Consider the following 18,794-nt stretch of genomic DNA (forward strand, 5'->3'; position numbering starts at 1 on the left):
TCGGAGTCGGCGTAAAACTGTAGGTCGCTTCACTTTGTGTGAAAACATCAAGGCGCTCGCCACAAGTCAGAGGAGAAGCTCGGCCAAACACTAACATATATATGTGTAAGCGCCAATCTGTTATTATTATTATTACTACAAAAAGTTTTATACAAATAGTTTTGCCCAATTCCCAGAGTTTTTAAGTTTTGACGTTTTCTATTTATTTTCTAAACCTTTGTCATAAAAATGTCATGCCACGCCAGATTGGAAATGCCCAATACAATATATCATTATTCACATTAACTTTGTAATGTACATTTACGATTCGATATGATACAAGAGTTCTGGTACCCGATTCCAAAATATATCGTTTGAAAACTATCGAGTAAAAATTATCGGTATCGAATGGCAAAAATGTCGATGTGGTATCGTATCGCATAGAAATTCGTGTCCCTAATAACAAGAATGATAGTATAGAAGATTTCGGAGGCGATGGGATTTCTCAAGTAAAAGTAAACAAAGCTGAATGGGAGGAGAAAAGAAACTTTCAAACAGTGAATTTTCTAAATTTTTCAATATAAAATTTTCGTCGGGAAACGTGGTTTTATTGTGTTAAAATGCAAAATATATGATTTATAAAAAGAACTAATAAAGAAATTGTAAAAGATCGGCGATTTTTTTTAAGTATTAGCACATTACAGTGCATCTAAAGTTTTTAAGGCGTTGTTTACTTTTCCTTGAGAATTGTCAAAACCGGCAAAACCCAAGTTAAAAGTTTTTCGTAGAGATTCTAATTAAAAAATTTTCAGTTTAGGCGAAACTTCTTTTTAATTTTTGTAAAAAGTTTGATCCAAAACTGGAGATCTACCACATTTTTTCTAAATCTATCACATTTTTTTCCAGAATCTACTACAGAGAATTTTTATTAAGTCCGATCACTGCTTATGGCATAAAGTAAAGCGACAAGTTGACACTTTAACATACATACTTATGCTGAAAAAGCTATTCAACAACGAAGTTTACGACTATATCCAGCAAGAGAGATATAAAGCAGAGTTACAACAATTAAAAGACAAGGTGTCGGTGCTAAGATCAAGAATACTACAAAAGAAGTCAAACCAACGGCGGGTGACAAAAACATAAAGAAATGGAAAATTAGAATTTTAAAACTTACCACTACATTATATTTTTATAAGTAACTAATATTTTCAATGGCTCTTCTTAACTCTTCAGCAATGTTTGCAGCGTGTTTATATTTTTTTATCACCATTAAAAATATTGTCTTTTACTCACTATAATGCCTACTGTGTACTCTTCAACAACATTAAATTTTCTTTATAACCCAGAATACTATTCTATAGCTTATATATAATCCTTACTAAATACACTTATATACAATGTATCCTAACACGTCCAAGGAACGAGTTTTTGTAAAAATACCAGTGTGTTTTTTACTAGGTTAACAGCCCTATTCTCGTGCAATGACAAAACTCGTCGATATAACTATTGTCATGTTTATAATCAATTGTCATGTTATGGTATGCAGAGAGCAAATTGAAAGCTCCAACAGTGACAATTGCAATTATTTTTGTGATGATCTATTGAGTACGTGGCAACGCTAAAACCTATGTTATGGCTTAATCGATTTCTCTATTCATTCTAAGCATTTATGTATACATTTGTCAATATCTATCTCGATTCGTTTTGGCTGTTACAAACAACCGTTATGTGAACAAAATTAATATACCCTTGTGCACAAGTGCGCTCGGGTATAATGAAATGAATTTTCCTATTATAAAATTATTCACATTTCCGGCGTTTCGTAATCCATTGCGGTGTGTTTTGTTTGAAAAAAATCCAGTATGTTGCAGTGGCACTTAAAAAAGAACAAACTAAATGTAGACAAAGAACAGCTGTTTCACTACAGAGAAACTTTCGCCGCAATTGGCAAATAAAACGAGTTTTTCGCTTGTCATTACGGACTGTGACACGATAATGACAATTGACGACTGTGACAACACGCGAATAGTCAATAGTGTAAATGTCAAATTTTGATGAAGCTTTCGCGTTGTAGAGAATTACTAGCAAACAGCTCTTCTAAATTAAAGTGCTATCTGATATAACTTTATTTTTGCCTATTGAAAACGATGTGTTGACAGACGTTGAAGACGATAGCGAAATTTTAAATGAAAAATTATATTCCGAGTCAAGCTCGTCATTACCTTCAATCATAGACAATTTAAAGATATCTCGACTCCGATGCAGGTAGGAGCTATTATACCAGATATTGGAGATCTTGATAACTCGCTACCACCCTCAAAAGAAGTTGAAGTAAAATTAGGAGGTTCGTCAATCCAAGCAGCGATTAGTACGCAAGGCGTAAAAGATATTTCTTATTTAAACACCGAATTCAATACACAAATAAACGTAGACATAGCCACAGTCGAGCAAAAGAAATCCTTCATAATCATGTGTGCTGGTATCATCCGCGAAAATTACAGTGGCGACCCACTAGCCCTTGAAACTTTTATAGACAAAGTAAATCTAATTGAAGACCTGACTGATGGTAACCTATTGCCCGCTTTTATATCTTTTCTGAAATCAAAACTCGAGGGAAAAGCGTGAGAAGTTTTACCAGGTACTATTAACACAGTCGATGAAATTAAATCAGCACTAAGAAGACGAATAAACCCAAAATCCTAGCTGGGAGAATTTCTGCCCTTCAAGCTAGAAATAACAATTACGCATCAATTGCGGAAATAAAACGAGTGTTTTGCAGTCTGCTTAAGATGCCGTTAATATGGGGGAGTGGGTACGCATCTTTTACTGTCCGCTCATTTACCTTTCGCGCATCTAAGCAAAGCCGATTCTTTGTATCCTTCACCACGAGCGAAACAGGAGAATTCCAGCCGCTATTACTCTCCTCTATCACGCTCATCTCCAACATCCTGTCTAGTTCTGCATATACGAGTTTCTGGATTGCGGGCGAGATAGGGTAATGCCTTTGCTTCACCGGGAGATTGTCATTGGTGACCTCTATTATGTGTTCCTCTTTATCCGTCTTGCCTAACCCTAGTACCGCAAAGGAGGGATATTGGGCCTTGACCCGTTCTAAGGCCACAGTCTGGTCATGGGTCAAGTCATGCTGTACCGCGTCGAATGTTAGGTCACCCTCAGCGGGTATTAGCTCTTCAATAACAGCATTGTTCACACTCGTAGTCACACCCTTGGTCACAACACTCATACCAAATGCCTGCCAGAAGTCGACGCCAAGGTAAACTTCCTGCTGTAGTCCTGGTACTATTAAAAATTCAAGGTCCCTATTCGCTTCATCCCAGAGAACGGGCAGTGTAACAACTCCTACTACCGCTGTCTCCCCTCCATTCGCCGTACGAATATTTTGGCCTTTAATCGGCATTATGAGGTGTTCCTGTCCTTCGAGGAGTTTTTCCGCGTTCTTTCCCAAACAGCTGGCACCTGCTCCTGAGTCTAAGAGTGCTACAACATCCTGCCCGCCTATCTTTGTTTTCGCGAAGAAGCGGTTATCCCCCTTTAATGTCACTATCGTCGATATAATTTTCCTACAAATCCTTTTAAGATTTTTCTTTCTCTCTCTCATTTTCCTAATTTTCTCATAATTCCTATTATTTTTCCTCATGGTCACTTCTTCGCAAAATATGCGTCTACGCGCTTCTTCGTATTCTAATTTCCTTGTGTGTAGACTCTTGGTTGTCCTATGCTCTACTGATCTTAACCTATCCTTAACTGCCCCACTACCTACTTCTCTCTTTAAAACGCTCAATGGGCTAATCACTGGGTTGTCTCCGGGAGGTTCTTCTGCTGGCAAGAGTTCCCGGCGATCTCCGCCAGCTTCGGGTTTCCCGGGTTTGGTTTGTATACACAAAAGGACGAATCATCACCACACGCAAAACAGACCATATTGTGGAACTTAGACTTACATTTACCTTCCTTCTGGGCGTCAAGTGGGTTTTTTACATAGTGGTCAACAGGTAAGCCACACGAAAAACACAACATAAGGTGAAAAGGGGACGGACAAAAGGAATGGATCGTGGGCTTTTGGACGTTTGGATTTACGGACGAGGACACTTTGTTGGGGACTGACACTGCCTGTTGGGGTTTACCATACTGAGTCCTACCCATTGCTTCTACACTCTTATTCTCTACCTTTTGTTCTATCTTCTCATCTATCATAGTATGTTCTACAAATTCTAATTCATTCACTGCTTTTGGCCTGTTTCTATTTTCTTTGATTACTTTCTCAGCGCGCTTACACTCTGCTTTCAGCTCCGCGAGAGTAGTCATTCGGGACGCAAAAGTTAAATTCGCCAAATATGGCTTGAGATTCCCTCTAATAATTCCCACTAGTTCGTGTTCCGGGATCTTTTTCTTGAGACGGAAGGTTAAATTGTGTACATCACTATAAAACTCCTCGAAGGTTTCCTGCGGAGTCTGCTTCCTCTCCATAATCTCTCGGATCACCTCATAATCCGACTCAGCAGTCCTGAAGTGGCCCAGCAACTCGGCTTTAAGCTCAACGTACCCGAAGTCCGGATCTTCGGCATGGTCTTCGAGCACTTGCCAGTACCACTTCAGGGCGCTCCCGGTGACCAAGCAGTGGAAATCAGTAAACAGCTGGTAGTAGGAGATGTCATATTGAGCTCGCATTTTCTCTACCCGAAATATAAAACTTTCCACTGTTATACCCTTCGATGTACCGTCAAACTTAATATGCCATTTTTCTAGGTCTACCTTTTTCCAAGCCCTTGATTCATTGCTTGACCGCGAGTTGCCATCATGAATGGACCCTTTTCCTGCACTCAGTTGGCCCGCTGTAGGGTTTTGCCTTGTTGCTTCGGGTGTCGATGCCATGGTTGGCGCATTCCCAGGGGCTCGCACCGACGTCTCCACTTCTGCCACCCTATTGTTGAGGTTAGCAACATTGCCTCTCATGTGGCGGACCTCGTTCATACATTCCGCCATCATGTCGTTTTGTTGCGCCATCATCGCCATCATACGGCTCAGCTGCTCGACATTGACGGATGCAGAACTCGCCCCACCACTTTGAGACTTTGAGCCTCCTGGTCTTTGATCGCCTTGTGGCATGTTTGACCCCGAATTCTCCTCTTCAGACATCTGGCAAAGTTCCTCAATTTTCCTTGAGAAAGTGAGACTATTATCCGTAGAATTAAAATCTATTTCACTGGTCACTCTTATTGCTGGTTGGCGCGACTCCTGGCTAGCAGTCCCAAAAATTCGCGCTGCACACCTACTTAAATAGTCGGTGGGAAGAAAGTCCACCGGATGTGGAATGCCAGTATCAATTTGAGTGAATAAAGAACCAACCACTTGATTCTCAAGGGCTCTCGCTACGCTTCTAGTAACCCTGCGGTTCGAACCAAACAGACCTAGTCCTCCTGCAATCACTCTCTCTTCGCCCTCTTGTTCTTCCATCAACTCACGATCGGAGTCAAATTAAGATCTTACTTCCGCCCTTCAGGAATTCAAGTCTAATTCAAAACCACAATTCAAAATTTAAAACTCCAAATCCAAAAACTCAAATTTCAAAATCGAAGCAACTAGATAAAAATCCAAGAAGAAATGATATCGACACAAAAATTCAAGAAAGTAACTCAAGGTAAATCCAAATAAATTTTAAACTGAAAAAAAAAACTAAAACAAATCTAACCTTAAAAACCAAAATATGTTTATGAAAATCCAATCGCGGATTCGCTTGAAATGAAAATTAATACAATTAGGAAAAATTTAACTCACGAATTCAAAGAAAAAAGTTTAACCATAAAAGGAAAAAATTATTGTGAAGGGTGCAAAAAAAATTTAAAACTTAAAATTCAGGTTTAAGCTTAGAAATTTTAAGGTAAAATCAAAACAAAATATAAAAAATCTGTACTCACTTCAAGTATTTAAATTAAATAATATTCGAACAAACTACTTAATCCGAGCAGAAACCCTTAAAGTACTTAAATGAAGCTGAAATCCAAATTCAAAGTTTAAGCATGAAAATAAAAATAAAAGAATCCTTAATTTAATTTAAAAAAATCCAAGACGGAAAAAAATTCAGAGATTACCGTATGTACATATGTAATAGTAAAAAACAATAAGAATCATATATTATTATGATGGTGGGAATAATATGCATGCAATACTAAAATAAGCATTACAATGGAGAATAACAAAAAAATATGAAGAAAGAAATGAGAGGAAAAAAAAATAAATAAAAAATAAAAAAAAATAAAACGCCGATATTTGTTTCAGTTTAAATAACCGGATTAATGTTTACTTCTTCTCGTTTACTTTTATCTTATTTTATAAGTAAGTATTTAAACACAAGTATCGGTAATATTTGTTGTTGCTATGTAATAATGAATGCTTTGGTGTGTGGGTGGTGTTACACTCAGCAAGGTCATTGTGAGAGCGTTAAGTCCGTGTGTACTTTTCCTGTATTGAAGTCACCTAACCCCTACCTACTCTTCAATCTAGTGTGGCATGTCAACCGCCAGTGCCGTAGCTCCAACGGTGGATGCCACACTTACCCCCATTACCCCCTGTGAAGACTCGCTATGAACCTCACTAGCACGCGGTGCTGGATCGCATACTAGGTAGCTCATAGCTTGTCTCCACTAAATTAAATAACAGAACTAATGTGACACCACAACTTCGAATCCCACTTCATCAGTGTGTTGAACAACAACGAAGGCACTTCGAAGTTGTGATGTTCACTCCCCCCAGGTTAGTCACTCAAGCACTAGTCACTTCCTGTGGCCGAAAGTGACGATGCCTTCGTGACCCTAACTCTTCCGATAGAAGGTCAGAAATAGAAAAAAAAGAAGCTAAGAAGAAGGAAGCGGGAAAAGTAATAGAAGAAGAAAAAGAGTTAAGAGTATAATTGAAAACCATGGGAAAATACAAAAAAACTATTGGGCTATTACCGTTGGGCGCCATTGTTATGCGGGATGACTGTTGGTTAAGGCGAGGCGGTTTCCAGGCATGGTTGCGGGCCCAGGCTAGCTCGCCGTACGGGGGGGTTGTTTCCGCGCACCTTACCTACTCTTTGCAGTGAAAAAAAAAGAACTCGAGATGACATAAACAGAAAAAAACGTGATAACTAAAGAAGAAGGCCTGTCCAGTCAGGTGGAGTCGTCCCACCCCCTCTGCGTGCCTCGCATACGCAGCCATGGGCGTCGCGTCGACTCCTATTAACGTTGCAACGCCCCCTAGTCCTGACCTTGTATGTCTGTCCACTAATTCATCAGTCCTGTACCTGTCCTGTCAATCTGTCAGTGCCCTCACGTCCCCTCTTAGGCCTGAGTGTAACACCCACACCAAACTCTATAGGTTTACCATTCCATTTTTAGGACTCTTTAACCTCTCAACTGGATAGCAATAAAATTACAGGTAAATTCATTGACCTTGTTTTTATTTTATAGTTATGATTTATTTCTAAATATTCACAAGAAAATCTTTAATCCTATGTATACCTACTCCATTACATCTAAGGAAATTCAAGAATTCAAAAGCAATTGATTTCGCTTATCAAAATTCATATGGCAAAACTCTCAACAAAGTTAGGCTAATTACAAAAATTCTCAAAAAAATTAAAAAATATTGATATATGTGCAGAAATGTATAAAAAAAATACAAGTTCGCTATGCTAATAAAGCGGGATGGAATTAATAAACAATAAAAACAAATATTTAACTAAATTAAAAATGACTTCAAACGCGGGATAAATACTTCAGAACTTAGTAAATTGCAATTTCTCTTCTATTTTCTTGATTTAATATGCTTATGTGAATGCCCCTATTTCAATATTTCTAGTGCTTTAATGAACATACGCATATGTACTTCCGTATGTATATGCAAAAGAAGAATAGCCGCGAATATTTAGCACTATGGAACGCAGTAACCAAAACAAAAAAAAACAAGTAAGAAAGTCTAAGTTCGGGCGGAGCCGAACATTAAATACCCGGCGCATGTATTAAATATATGTTTTTTCACCCTTCCGAAACCTTCCGCTAGATAGTAAGCCGAGGTGTATCAATTTTGAGTAAATTAGCGTCCTTCAATTTCGAAATATTGAAGTTTCAAGCATTTCTTAAATTTACCGTTATATGAGAATCGGCCGTTATTTTAGTCCGATTTCAATAATTTTCAACGTTTTGCTTACACGTGGCAAGTACAATAACCATACCGAGTTTGGTACAAATTGGTAGAACGGTTACCGATATACTTATATGTGATCATAAGTGGGCGGTGCCACGCCCATTTTCCAAAACTTTACCATAAACGTATTTCTTGGTAAAGAATTGTTGCAAGCATCAATTTTGAATAAATTAGCTTCAATATTTAATGATTTATCGAAGATTTTGTATTTCTCTAAATTACCGTTATATGGGATGTGGGCGTGGTTATTGTCCGATTTTAAAAAGTTTCGGCGGCTTTTTATGCTGTACCAAGGCCAACAACTGTGCCAAGTTTGGAAGAAATTGGTGCAGCGGTTACTGAGATATACATATGTAACCATAAGTGGGCGTGGCTACGCCCATTTTCCAAAAATTTATAATATTCTTATTTTTCGTCTAAAACTTATTATAAATATCAATTTTGAGTGAATAATCTCCAGTAGTTACTAAAATATCGCAGTTTTCGTATTTCTGAAAATTACCGTTATATGGGAAGTAGGCGTGGTTATTGAGCGATTTTAAAAATTTTCAGCCATTTGGTATGTTATGTAAAGGCCAACAACTGTGCCAAGGTTGGAAGAAATTGGTGCAGCGGTTACCGAGATATACATATGTAACCATAAGTGGGCGTGGCTACGCCCATTTTCCAAAAATTTATAATATTCTTATTTTTCGTCTAAAAATTATTGTAAATATCAATTTTGAGTGCATTATCTTCAGTAGTTACTAAAATATCGCAGTTTTCGTATTTCTGGAAATTACCGTTATATGGGAAGTGGGCGTGGTTAAAGTCCGATTTCGCCCATTTTCAATACCAACCTACCTTGGATTAAGGGAAACCTACATACCAAATTTCGTTGAGATATCTCAATTTTTGCTCGAGTTATCGTGTACACGGACAGACGGACAGACGGACAGACGGACAGACGGACAGACGGACGGACAGACAGACATGGCTTAATCGATTTCTTTTTTCATCCTGATCATTTATGTATACATTTGTCTATATCTATCTCGATTCGTTTTGGCTGTTACAAACAACCGTTATGTGAACAAAATTAATATACCCTTGTGCACAAGTGCGCTCGGGTATAAATATATATTATATACGTATGTATATATATGTATATATGTACATAAGTAGGTGCGTATTAAATTATCTTCTCACTCACCTTTAGCATTCCCACGATGCTGGTACCAACATGTAGAGAGGACGCTGAAAAGGGCTGGAAATCGACATACATGCACATACATAGATATATAGGTATTAGCGGCCAGCTGAGGTCTGACGACCTGCGCTACTTGTTGCTTTGGTCACTCGCTCGTGTTTGCGGGCAGCGAGCGAGTCACACGTGCAGTACGCTTTCCGACAATTAATTTCTAAGATTTGCGTAAATATAAATTAAAAAGCAGAAATATTCACTCGGATTGCAAAAAAAATAAGAAATATAACTATCCGACTATACGTATATAAAAAAAAAACCCAAACTATATTGCTAGTACGAAAGTTAAATCAAGTGCGAAGTGATATTGCGAATGGTGTGATAAGGTAAAATAAGGCAACAAACGAAATAAGCAAAATCGGCATTAAAAGAAAAAAACTAAGCACACAGTCGCAAGTTGTCATTAAGAATTAAAGTTACAAATCCAAATTAATCAAAGTGCAAATTACTGAAAAAAAAAAAATGGTTTCAAAAAAAATCCCTTACAAAAAAAAACGTGCGAAAAACAGCAACAACCAAAAGCAATGGTGACGTAGTCGGTTCTGCTGCGCTGCTGGTCGCGGCGGCGCGGTTGCTATCGGCTTTCGTTGGGCGATCTCGCCGTTGCTGACCGCGCGACGATGTATGTACATATATACGTGGCTGGTGCTGGCGAATGTTCGCTCACTGCAATTCAGCCCACTCTCCCCAGTTCTGCTTACTTGTTCCAGGTGAGTTCTAGTCTGCTCTTCACTTTTTCAGCTTCCCTCACTCTATGTACCTCCAGCTTCCAAGTGTTCGAATTTTGTGCAGCGGCCGTTGACCCGCTCCCACCTCTATGTAATCCGGCCAGCTGATCGTTTTATTGTTGTTTTTGCCCTTTTGTTTCCTGTATTTTGTCGCTTGCGGATGTGATGCCGAAATATCTCCTTACGTATGTGTATGTATGTAGGTATGGGTATTTATATCCGTACTTCCTTGTAAAGACTTGTTGTTTTCCCAGCAAATGTTGCATGTACATATGGATGTGTGTAGTACTTCGCTAAATTCTTCGACGTTATCGTCGTAGCTATCGGTGCCTTTTGCTAGCGCTGTGGCAAGTAGTGCTCGTGGATGTGCTATGTGTCGGGGGCACTTACAGCAGGTTGTCGTGGCGTGTATTTGAGTACTTTTTCTACTGAAGTCCTTTTGTACGTCCGTACCGGCGACCTGGAAGATATTAAAAAAGTCTTACGTACATTTGTCATTGCATAATTTTTCTTAGGGACTTTTCTTAGCATTAATCTCCATCTGCACTGGCCTTGCTATGCATACACATGTACATATGTATATACTTTTGTATACGCAGTTCTGTGCGTACATACATTAGGACTTATATGCACATGCGTATGTACCTGCCTACGCAAATTCACACTAAGTTCCCTATATTTAAAATAATTTCAATGTGGCTATCATCAAAACTTACCTCAAATTCCAAATACTTTTAGTCTAACAATTCAATAATAGCCCGTTTAATTGACGGTACCCAAAAATCACGGAACCTAAAAACCGCTAGTTGCACTTGCGCGAACCGTTTTATATTTTCTTACAAAACTTTAACACAGCACCTTTTTTTTTATTTTTATTTTTTTTCACACTTCAAAACTCGCGTCCACTTGAACTTTCTCGGCAGCGTAACTTTCTTCTGACTCACTTCAGCCTCTTGCAGTGCCGTTTTATTGCACTTCGGCTGGCCGCAGTGGTCACTCATTTCTCATGTTCTTACTCAACTTGAAGTTGTCCTACCACACACACATACACATAACACACACAACACACACAAACACGCACACGCAAACGCCCGCTTAGAACTGCTTTATCGAACTGCCGGGCTAGCGAAGTTTCACCCCTTTAGTGTTGTATGGTGTGTAAAAGAATCATCGAAATTATAGCTAGCTGCTTTCACATCCGGTGGATACGCTCACATACTAACACAGCCACACTAGGTGCAAGGCTTCGTTACATTAGTTAATATAGATATCAAATTAAAGAGGTTTAAGAAAAAAGACTTTTGGAAATATTTTTGAGGAGCGTTGCCACCTATTTGCAAATTTTAACTCAGTTAAATTGATAAAACAAATTAAATATTGCGATGTGGGCAGCAAACTAAAGAGCTTTTAAAAGACCTACAGTAGAAAATATGTTTGAGGAGGGTTGCCACCTGTTTGAAAATTTTACTCAATTAAATTCGGAAAATAAATGAAATGTTATAATATCGGTACCAAACTAAAGGCATTTGAGTAATCTTGATCTAGGAATCTGTATCTATCTATCTATATAACGGGTGATTTTTTAAGAGCTTGATAACTTTTTTTTTAAAAAAAACGCATAAAATCTCATCGGTTCTTTATTTGAAACGTTAGATTGGTCCATGACATTTACTTTTTGAAGATAATTTCATTTAAATGTTGACCGCGGCTGCGTCTTAGGTGGTCCATTCGGAAAGTCCAATTTTGGGCAACTTTTTCGAGCATTTCGGCCGGAATAGCCCGAATTTCTTCGGAAATGTTGTCTTCCAAAGCTGGAATAGTTGCTGGCTTATTTCTGTAGACTTTAGACTTGACGTAGCCCCACAAAAAATAGTCTAAAGGCGTCAAATCGCATGATCTTGGTGGCCAACTTACCGGTCCATTTCTTGAGATGAATTGTTCTCCGAAGTTTTCCCTCAAAATGGCCATAGAATCGCGAGCTGTGTGGCATGTAGCGCCATCTTGTTGAAACCACATGTCAACCAAGTTCAGTTCTTCCATTTTTGGCAACAAAAAGTTTGTTAGCATCGAACGATAGCGATCGCCATTCACCGTAACGTTGCGTCCAACAGCATCTTTGAAAAAATACGGTCCAATGATTCCACCAGCGTACAAACCACACCAAACAGTGCATTTTTCGGGATGCATGGGCAGTTCTTGAACGGCTTCTGGTTGCTCTTCACTCCAAATGCGGCAATTTTGCTTATTTACGAAGCCATTCAACCAGAAATGAGCCTCATCGCTGAACAAAATTTGTCGATAAAAAAGCGGATTTTCTGCCAACTTTTCTAGGGCCCATTCACTGAAAATTCGACGTTGTGGCAGATCGTTCGGCTTCAGTTCTTGCACGAGCTGTATTTTATACGGTTTTACACCAAGATCTTTGCGTAAAATCTTCCATGTGGTCGAATAACACAAACCCAATTGCTGCGAACGGCGACGAATCGACATTTCACGGTCTTCAGCAACACTCTCAGAAACAGACGCAATATTCTCTTCTGTACGCACTGTACGCATTCGTGTGGTTGGTTTAATGTCCAATAAAGTAAACTGAGTGCGAAACTTGGTCACAATCGCATTAATTGTTTGCTCACTTGGTCGATTATGTAGACCATAAATCGGACGTAAAGCGCGAAACACATTTCGAACCGAACACTGATTTTGGTAATAAAATTCAATGATTTGCAAGCGTTGCTCGTTAGTAAGTCTATTCATGATGAAATTTCAAAGCATACTGAGCATCTTTCTCTTTGACACCATGTTTGAAATCCCACGTGATCTGTCAAATACTAATGCATGAAAATCCTAACCTCAAAAAAATCACCCGTTATATAAAAATGTTGTGTTCGTATGTCACGGTCGTCAAAACTCGAGAACGGCTGAACCGATCTAAATATATTGTTTTTGTATTGTTCAGTATAATACCAGGATCAATGATAAAATAAATGAATGATTACAGTATGGGTATCAAATTAAAGATAACTGTTGGAAATATGTCGAAAACTTTAACTCAGTCAAATAGATAAGATAAATGAAATATTACAATATGGGTATCAAATTAAAGAAGTTTAAGAAAGATAACTCTTGGAAATATTTTTGAGAAGGGTTGCCACCTATTTTAAAATTTAACTAAATTACATTGATGAAATAAATTAAATATTACAATATGGAGTTTAAGAGGTTTAAGAAAGACAACTGTTGAAATACTTTTGAGGAGGGTTGCCACCTATTTTAAAATTTTAACTCAGTTAAATTGATAAAGTAAATGAAATATTGCTATGTGGATATGAAACTAAAGAGTTTTAAGAAAGCTTACAGTCGAAAATATTTGAAAGGAGGGTTGCCACCTGTTGAAAAGTTTAGCGCAATTGATAAACTAAATGACATATTACAATATAGATATTAAATTTTAATTGGTTTAAGAAATATTTTTGAGTAGAATTGCCACCTCATTGAAAATTTTAACTCAGTGAAATTGATAAAATAAATGAAATACCTCAATTTGGGTATCAAACCTTAGATTTTAAAGAAGACTTACAGCCAAAAATATGTTTGAGCAGGGTTGCCACCTGTTTGAAAATGTAACTCAATTTAATTGATATCGGTATCAAATTAAAGAGGTGTAAGAAAGAAGAATTTTGGAAATACTTTTGAGGAGGGTTACCACCTATTCGAAAACTTTGACTCAGTTAAATTGATTAAACAAATGAAATATTGCAATTTTGGGTCGAAAATATGTTTGAGGAGGGTGGCCACCTTATTGAAAATTTAACTCAATTAAATTGGTAAAATAAAAGAAATGTTACAATATCGGTTCAAAACTAAAGGAATTTGAGAAATATTTTCAGTAGGAGTATGCCCTATCTAAAAGTAAAGACTGCAAATATTGGAACTAAATGAAATATTACATAATTGGTTCTAAACGCAAATTGTTAGGGAAAGCTTCACTAGATAACTTTTTTTTTAATGTTTCCACTTATCCAGAAGCTGAACAATTTAAACGAAGAAAGAATTTACAAAATCGTATCAAACCAAGTGATCATATTATCAACGAAGGGTTGCTATACAAATTTCGCAATGGAAAAAAATATATAAAAAACTACTGATACAAGTGAAAAAATAATAAAAACCGTAACGAAAAGATGAAAGTATCCCATGAAAGCTGTTTAAAAAGTCCTCAATGGAAACTTAAAATTGTAGTCACCATTCCCTAACACTATAAAACTATTAACTTTTAATCACAAATAATTTCATTTGGCGCCATATATTGCGAGTAGAAAAATGTGCCTGCTTGAGCTTTGAGTTTTTCCAACTTTAAATTATCAAGAATCTACCTTAGTTTAATACACATCTACATAAAAATATCCACTTTTTCCAGAATTTTTTGTTTGCTAAATTAGATGAGCTGCTTCGCATTTTTATGATCGCATGATGCAAATATTAAGATAATAAGAGCTGCAGAACTGAACCACTCACGAACAATTTTTTACAAGGGCGTGTAAATTCTGGCGTATGCCGTTGACATCGACATTATCGGTAATAAAAACCTCGAACTCTATCCTGCCTTTTCCAAGTTGGATAACGAAGCAAAGTGATTGGGTCTGGTGATCGATCAACGAGGACAATACGAAGTATCTCCTGTCATCAAACAAAGAGTCAGAGCATTCGCGCCTTGGCACCCACGTCACTTTTGCCAGTTGTAATTCCGAGAAATTAGACAATTTTGTTTAGTTAGGAACCAGCATAACAACCATAATAATGTCGGCATCGAAATCCAACGCAGAACTACTCTAGCGAGCAAGTGCTACTTTGGACTGAGTAGGCAATTCGGGAGTAAAGTTCTCTCTCGTCGTACAAAGATCACACCCTATAAGTCACTCATCTTGCCTGTGCTGGTATATAACGCGGACATCATCTGACGGGGCGACTCTTGGAGTATTCGAGAGAACAATCTTACGGAAGATTTACAGGCCCCTACGCGTTGGCGACGGTGTGTAACGCAGACGATGGAACGATGAGTTTTATGAGATTTACAGCAGCTCCGCTGGCTTGACCATGTCGTTCGAATGGGAACCGACGTTCCAGGTCTAAAAGTATTCGACTCGCAATCCGCTGGTGGTAGCAGAGGAAGAGGGAGGCGCCCACTGAAATGGAGGGACCAAGTGGATATGGACTTGACTTCACGTGGCATTTCCGATTGGCGTAAGTTGGCACAGGGAGAAACGACTGGCGTGCTTTGTCGAACTCGGCCGAAATCGCTTATGCGGTTACAGCGCCAAATAAGCAGATGCAAATGATAAATGACGCAGTTGTGGGAACATCTTCTTGGATGTGCAAAAGAACTAGGAAAACATTCCTTATAAGATTGTGGCAACGGTTAGATGAAAAAATTACGTAGCCGAAGCTCTCGGTTCGTCTGGAATATCTGCGACATAATTGCCAGGTAGAAGCACTTCTCATTTAGCTTATACAAATCATCGAAACTCCCACGTGCAATATTTCAACAACATCCGGTACGGGAGAATTACTTATTACAAAAATGTAAACTCATTGTTTGGGATGAGTGCACTATGGCACATAAAAATCGCTTGAGGAGAACAGATCGAAAGAATGTTTCCGGATATTCAAGTTAATTATAGAAATCACGATTAGCTCAGTGAAGGAGGTATTCTTTGCGCGAAGAATAAGGATGTCTATCAACTCAATAATGTTTTTCAATCCAACATTCAAAGTGTTGAAATAACAAAAATGTACGTCGATAAACACCGTTGTGGCAGCAAATGAAGCAGTTAATTATCAAACGGAATTTTTGAACTCGATTGATCTTCCAGAGGTTACCCCTTATACTGAAATTGAAAAAAGGTGTGGCAATTATCATGTTGCGGAATATTAATGAGCCAAAACTCTGCATCGGCAGGCGACTCGCAGTTAAGAAATTGATGAAGAACGTAGTGGAAGCAAAGATTTTATCGTGGCCTTTCAAAGGTGAAGACGTCTTCATCCCTCGAATTCGCTGCAACCGAGGACCGACTGTGGGACCTGCAGGCTTATAGAACGCAGTCCTCACCACTCGGCTACCGCGGATTAAGTAGTTGGCATTTGCTTCCTCGGGGAGCGTATAACACAAAGAAAATGCAAAACTAGCATGGACATCCACCTTGTCGTCGGTAATGTAGTCACCGTATTAATTCAAATAAGTTCTTATTCAATTTTAATTGGATTCCTATCTGAATTTGTATGGTGACTGCATTACCGATGAAAAGGTATATGTCCATGACAGTTTTGCACTTTCTCTGTATTCTACGCTCTCTGAGTTTTGGTCATCGAATATTCCCTTGATCCGAGTTAAGTTTGGGAATCAAGCCTAGGACTTAATCCGTATCAACTGCAGTTAATTATCGAGATAATTACGAATTAACGAGTTGATCCCGAGCAACGCTGCCACCTGTCTACGCTTTTAGATAACTACTTTTGGCGGTAGATAAATTCTTACAATAACCATATTGAATTTGACTGACCGGACTCTTCGCATTTTTTCATAATTCTACACCTTTAGAAAAAATTGAACGTACGATAATTTCGCGCAAAGGGGTTGATATAAGGAACGCATACTATTTTTACTTACACGCAATTCCTGGCCGCAACGTCCTTATGTATTACACCGTGATTGTGCAGGTGTTCCATAGCCATTGCGAGTTGCGACGACATGAGAACGGTCTGGATGGTGGTGACATTCCGCGCATATGCCGGCTCTTGCAAGAACAACTTAAGGTTTCGTGTATTATTTTCCGCCGGGTAGAGCACAAATGGTGTGGTGAAATCTTCAATACTGACTCCCAATATGGAGAGTACGTTAGGGTGGGCCGCGTCGTACAGCATCATACCTTCTTGTAGCAGCAGTGAAACTTGTATTTGACTAGCATGTTGGGCGACCGTTTTGACCATCACCTCTTGGCAGTCGTTGTAAGTGCCTTTATAAATGCGACCGTATGTGCCCTCCTGAACCAGACTCGACAGACGGACGCGGCACTTTTGGACTGTAAGTTCGTTGAGGCGTCGATTGAACTCCTCGGGGTCATGCTCGTACTCTCTAAATGGTCGCGTGAGAGTCGCATAAGTTGGCGCAATCACTGATGGACACACGTAGATGGAGTTATGTGCGGTTGATGATATGGTCGGCAAACGTTGAAAACTGGATGTCTTTATGAGATGTACACCATGGCTTTGGCGCTTCGTAGGGCCCTTGGCGCAATAGGCGATAATGAGAAGTGTGGTCACCAGCAACAGGGCTAAGATCCCACCCACAATAAGTGTTGTGACTCCACTAGACGGTGGTGCCAGAGTCTCTTTCAGCATTGGATCGAAGTCATGCAGCACAGTGCCTATTCCACTCAACCGCCCACCATCCAACAAATTTTCATCTATTGTATGCTGCCCGTCGCTACTGCTCACATGCCCACTCACACTATCCTCGCCCACCTTAACGATTTCCGTTTCATGTGCGGCACTACCGACGGTAGCGTCTTTGCGAATACCTTCACCCGGTTGGTTAATGTGCATATTGATGCTGCTGGCGCTACCACCTTTACTGCTACTGTTGCCACTGCCATGGCGGCCCTCATCCTGTGGCCCGGCAAGGCAAATTTTTTTCCTTCTGAACATCAGATCAGTGACATTGTTCGTCTTTCTGTCCAGTATTATTTCGATGGCAATGGTGACCTCAACTTCAGCGTCGCGCGTACCAGAACACTTTAGGCTGACAGCGAATGTCTGTGGCTCCAGCGGAATTTCACCGATTCGCGAAATATTCAACATTGGACGCGGCAGCACGAACGGCTCTGATGTAATAATGTTGACACTGTATGGGAGCGGATGGTGGGCTAGACCTTGCCACGTGAACGAGATCTCGTTGACGTTCGCCGGCACGGGGACGGCAAAGTTGATCGCATAATCGTTGACTTGGCCATCGCGCACATAGTACAGCTCAGCTGAGACACCTACAAGAGAGAAGATAACGTCCGTCATTAAAATGTCCCGACAAATTCCAGTGAAGTTCAAAGTAGAGAGCATAAAATAAAAGGCTGAAAGAGAAAACAAAAATTGTGAATGGAGTACGCGACTTAACACGCGGGTTTATGGTCGCTGCAATCTAAAGGAAGGAAACCCTGCAGCAAATTTGGCAAAGCGCTAGTTCCGCCCTACAAATTTCAGAACTGTCTTTGAACTACTACAAAAGGTATGCAGAGCTGGACGGTTGGAACTCATGTGGTACTAGTTGCGCTGTCATCCCTGGTCATGTGAAAGCTGACAATACTATATTTTTTCGATTTTCCTAGACCAGTGCCCGCCAAAAAGAGAAAAGTCTAAAAATGAGAATGTATTAGTTATGAAACAAAAAATGAGAAAGTGTTGGTGGTAATGCACGGAAAAAAATTTCTGTGTTGTATTACTTATTATAAAAACTTTGGTATGTTTTTTTGCCGTTTTTTTCGTTGTGCGTTATTTTTTAGATCTAAACAACATAGAAACATATAATCAAAGTTAACGGCCCTAAGAAAGGAAAAAGTTGGTAAAATTTTGTATGTATTGTACAAAAGTAT

The 18,794-nt window shown here is 39.0% G+C and overlaps 1 protein-coding gene across 2 annotated transcripts in view; it reads right to left on the bottom strand.

Annotated features, from left to right (window-relative positions):
* LOC118735214 (tyrosine-protein kinase Drl) overlaps positions 1–18,245 on the bottom strand; it is a 93,414-nt gene extending 75,169 nt beyond the window's left edge. The window contains exons 1-2 of one of the 2 annotated variants that reach the window (XR_004992539.1): positions 16,820–18,245; positions 9,377–10,615 (exon numbers count right to left, since the gene is read on the bottom strand). Coding sequence is in view for 1 of the 2 variants with exons in the window: in XM_036464860.1 (XP_036320753.1) it covers positions 16,820–18,219 (1,400 nt within the window). In the remaining variant the exon portion in view is untranslated. The remainder of the gene's footprint in view (positions 1–9,376; positions 10,616–16,819) is intronic. The other variant, XM_036464860.1, reaches the window with a different exon arrangement.
* Positions 18,246–18,794: the final 549 nt, after the last annotated feature.

Source organism: Rhagoletis pomonella, unplaced genomic scaffold (genome assembly GCF_013731165.1).
Source record: "Rhagoletis pomonella isolate Grant_MI unplaced genomic scaffold, Rhpom_1.0 Rhpom_scaffold_00003, whole genome shotgun sequence".
Taxonomy (NCBI): Eukaryota; Metazoa; Arthropoda; class Insecta; order Diptera; family Tephritidae; genus Rhagoletis; species Rhagoletis pomonella.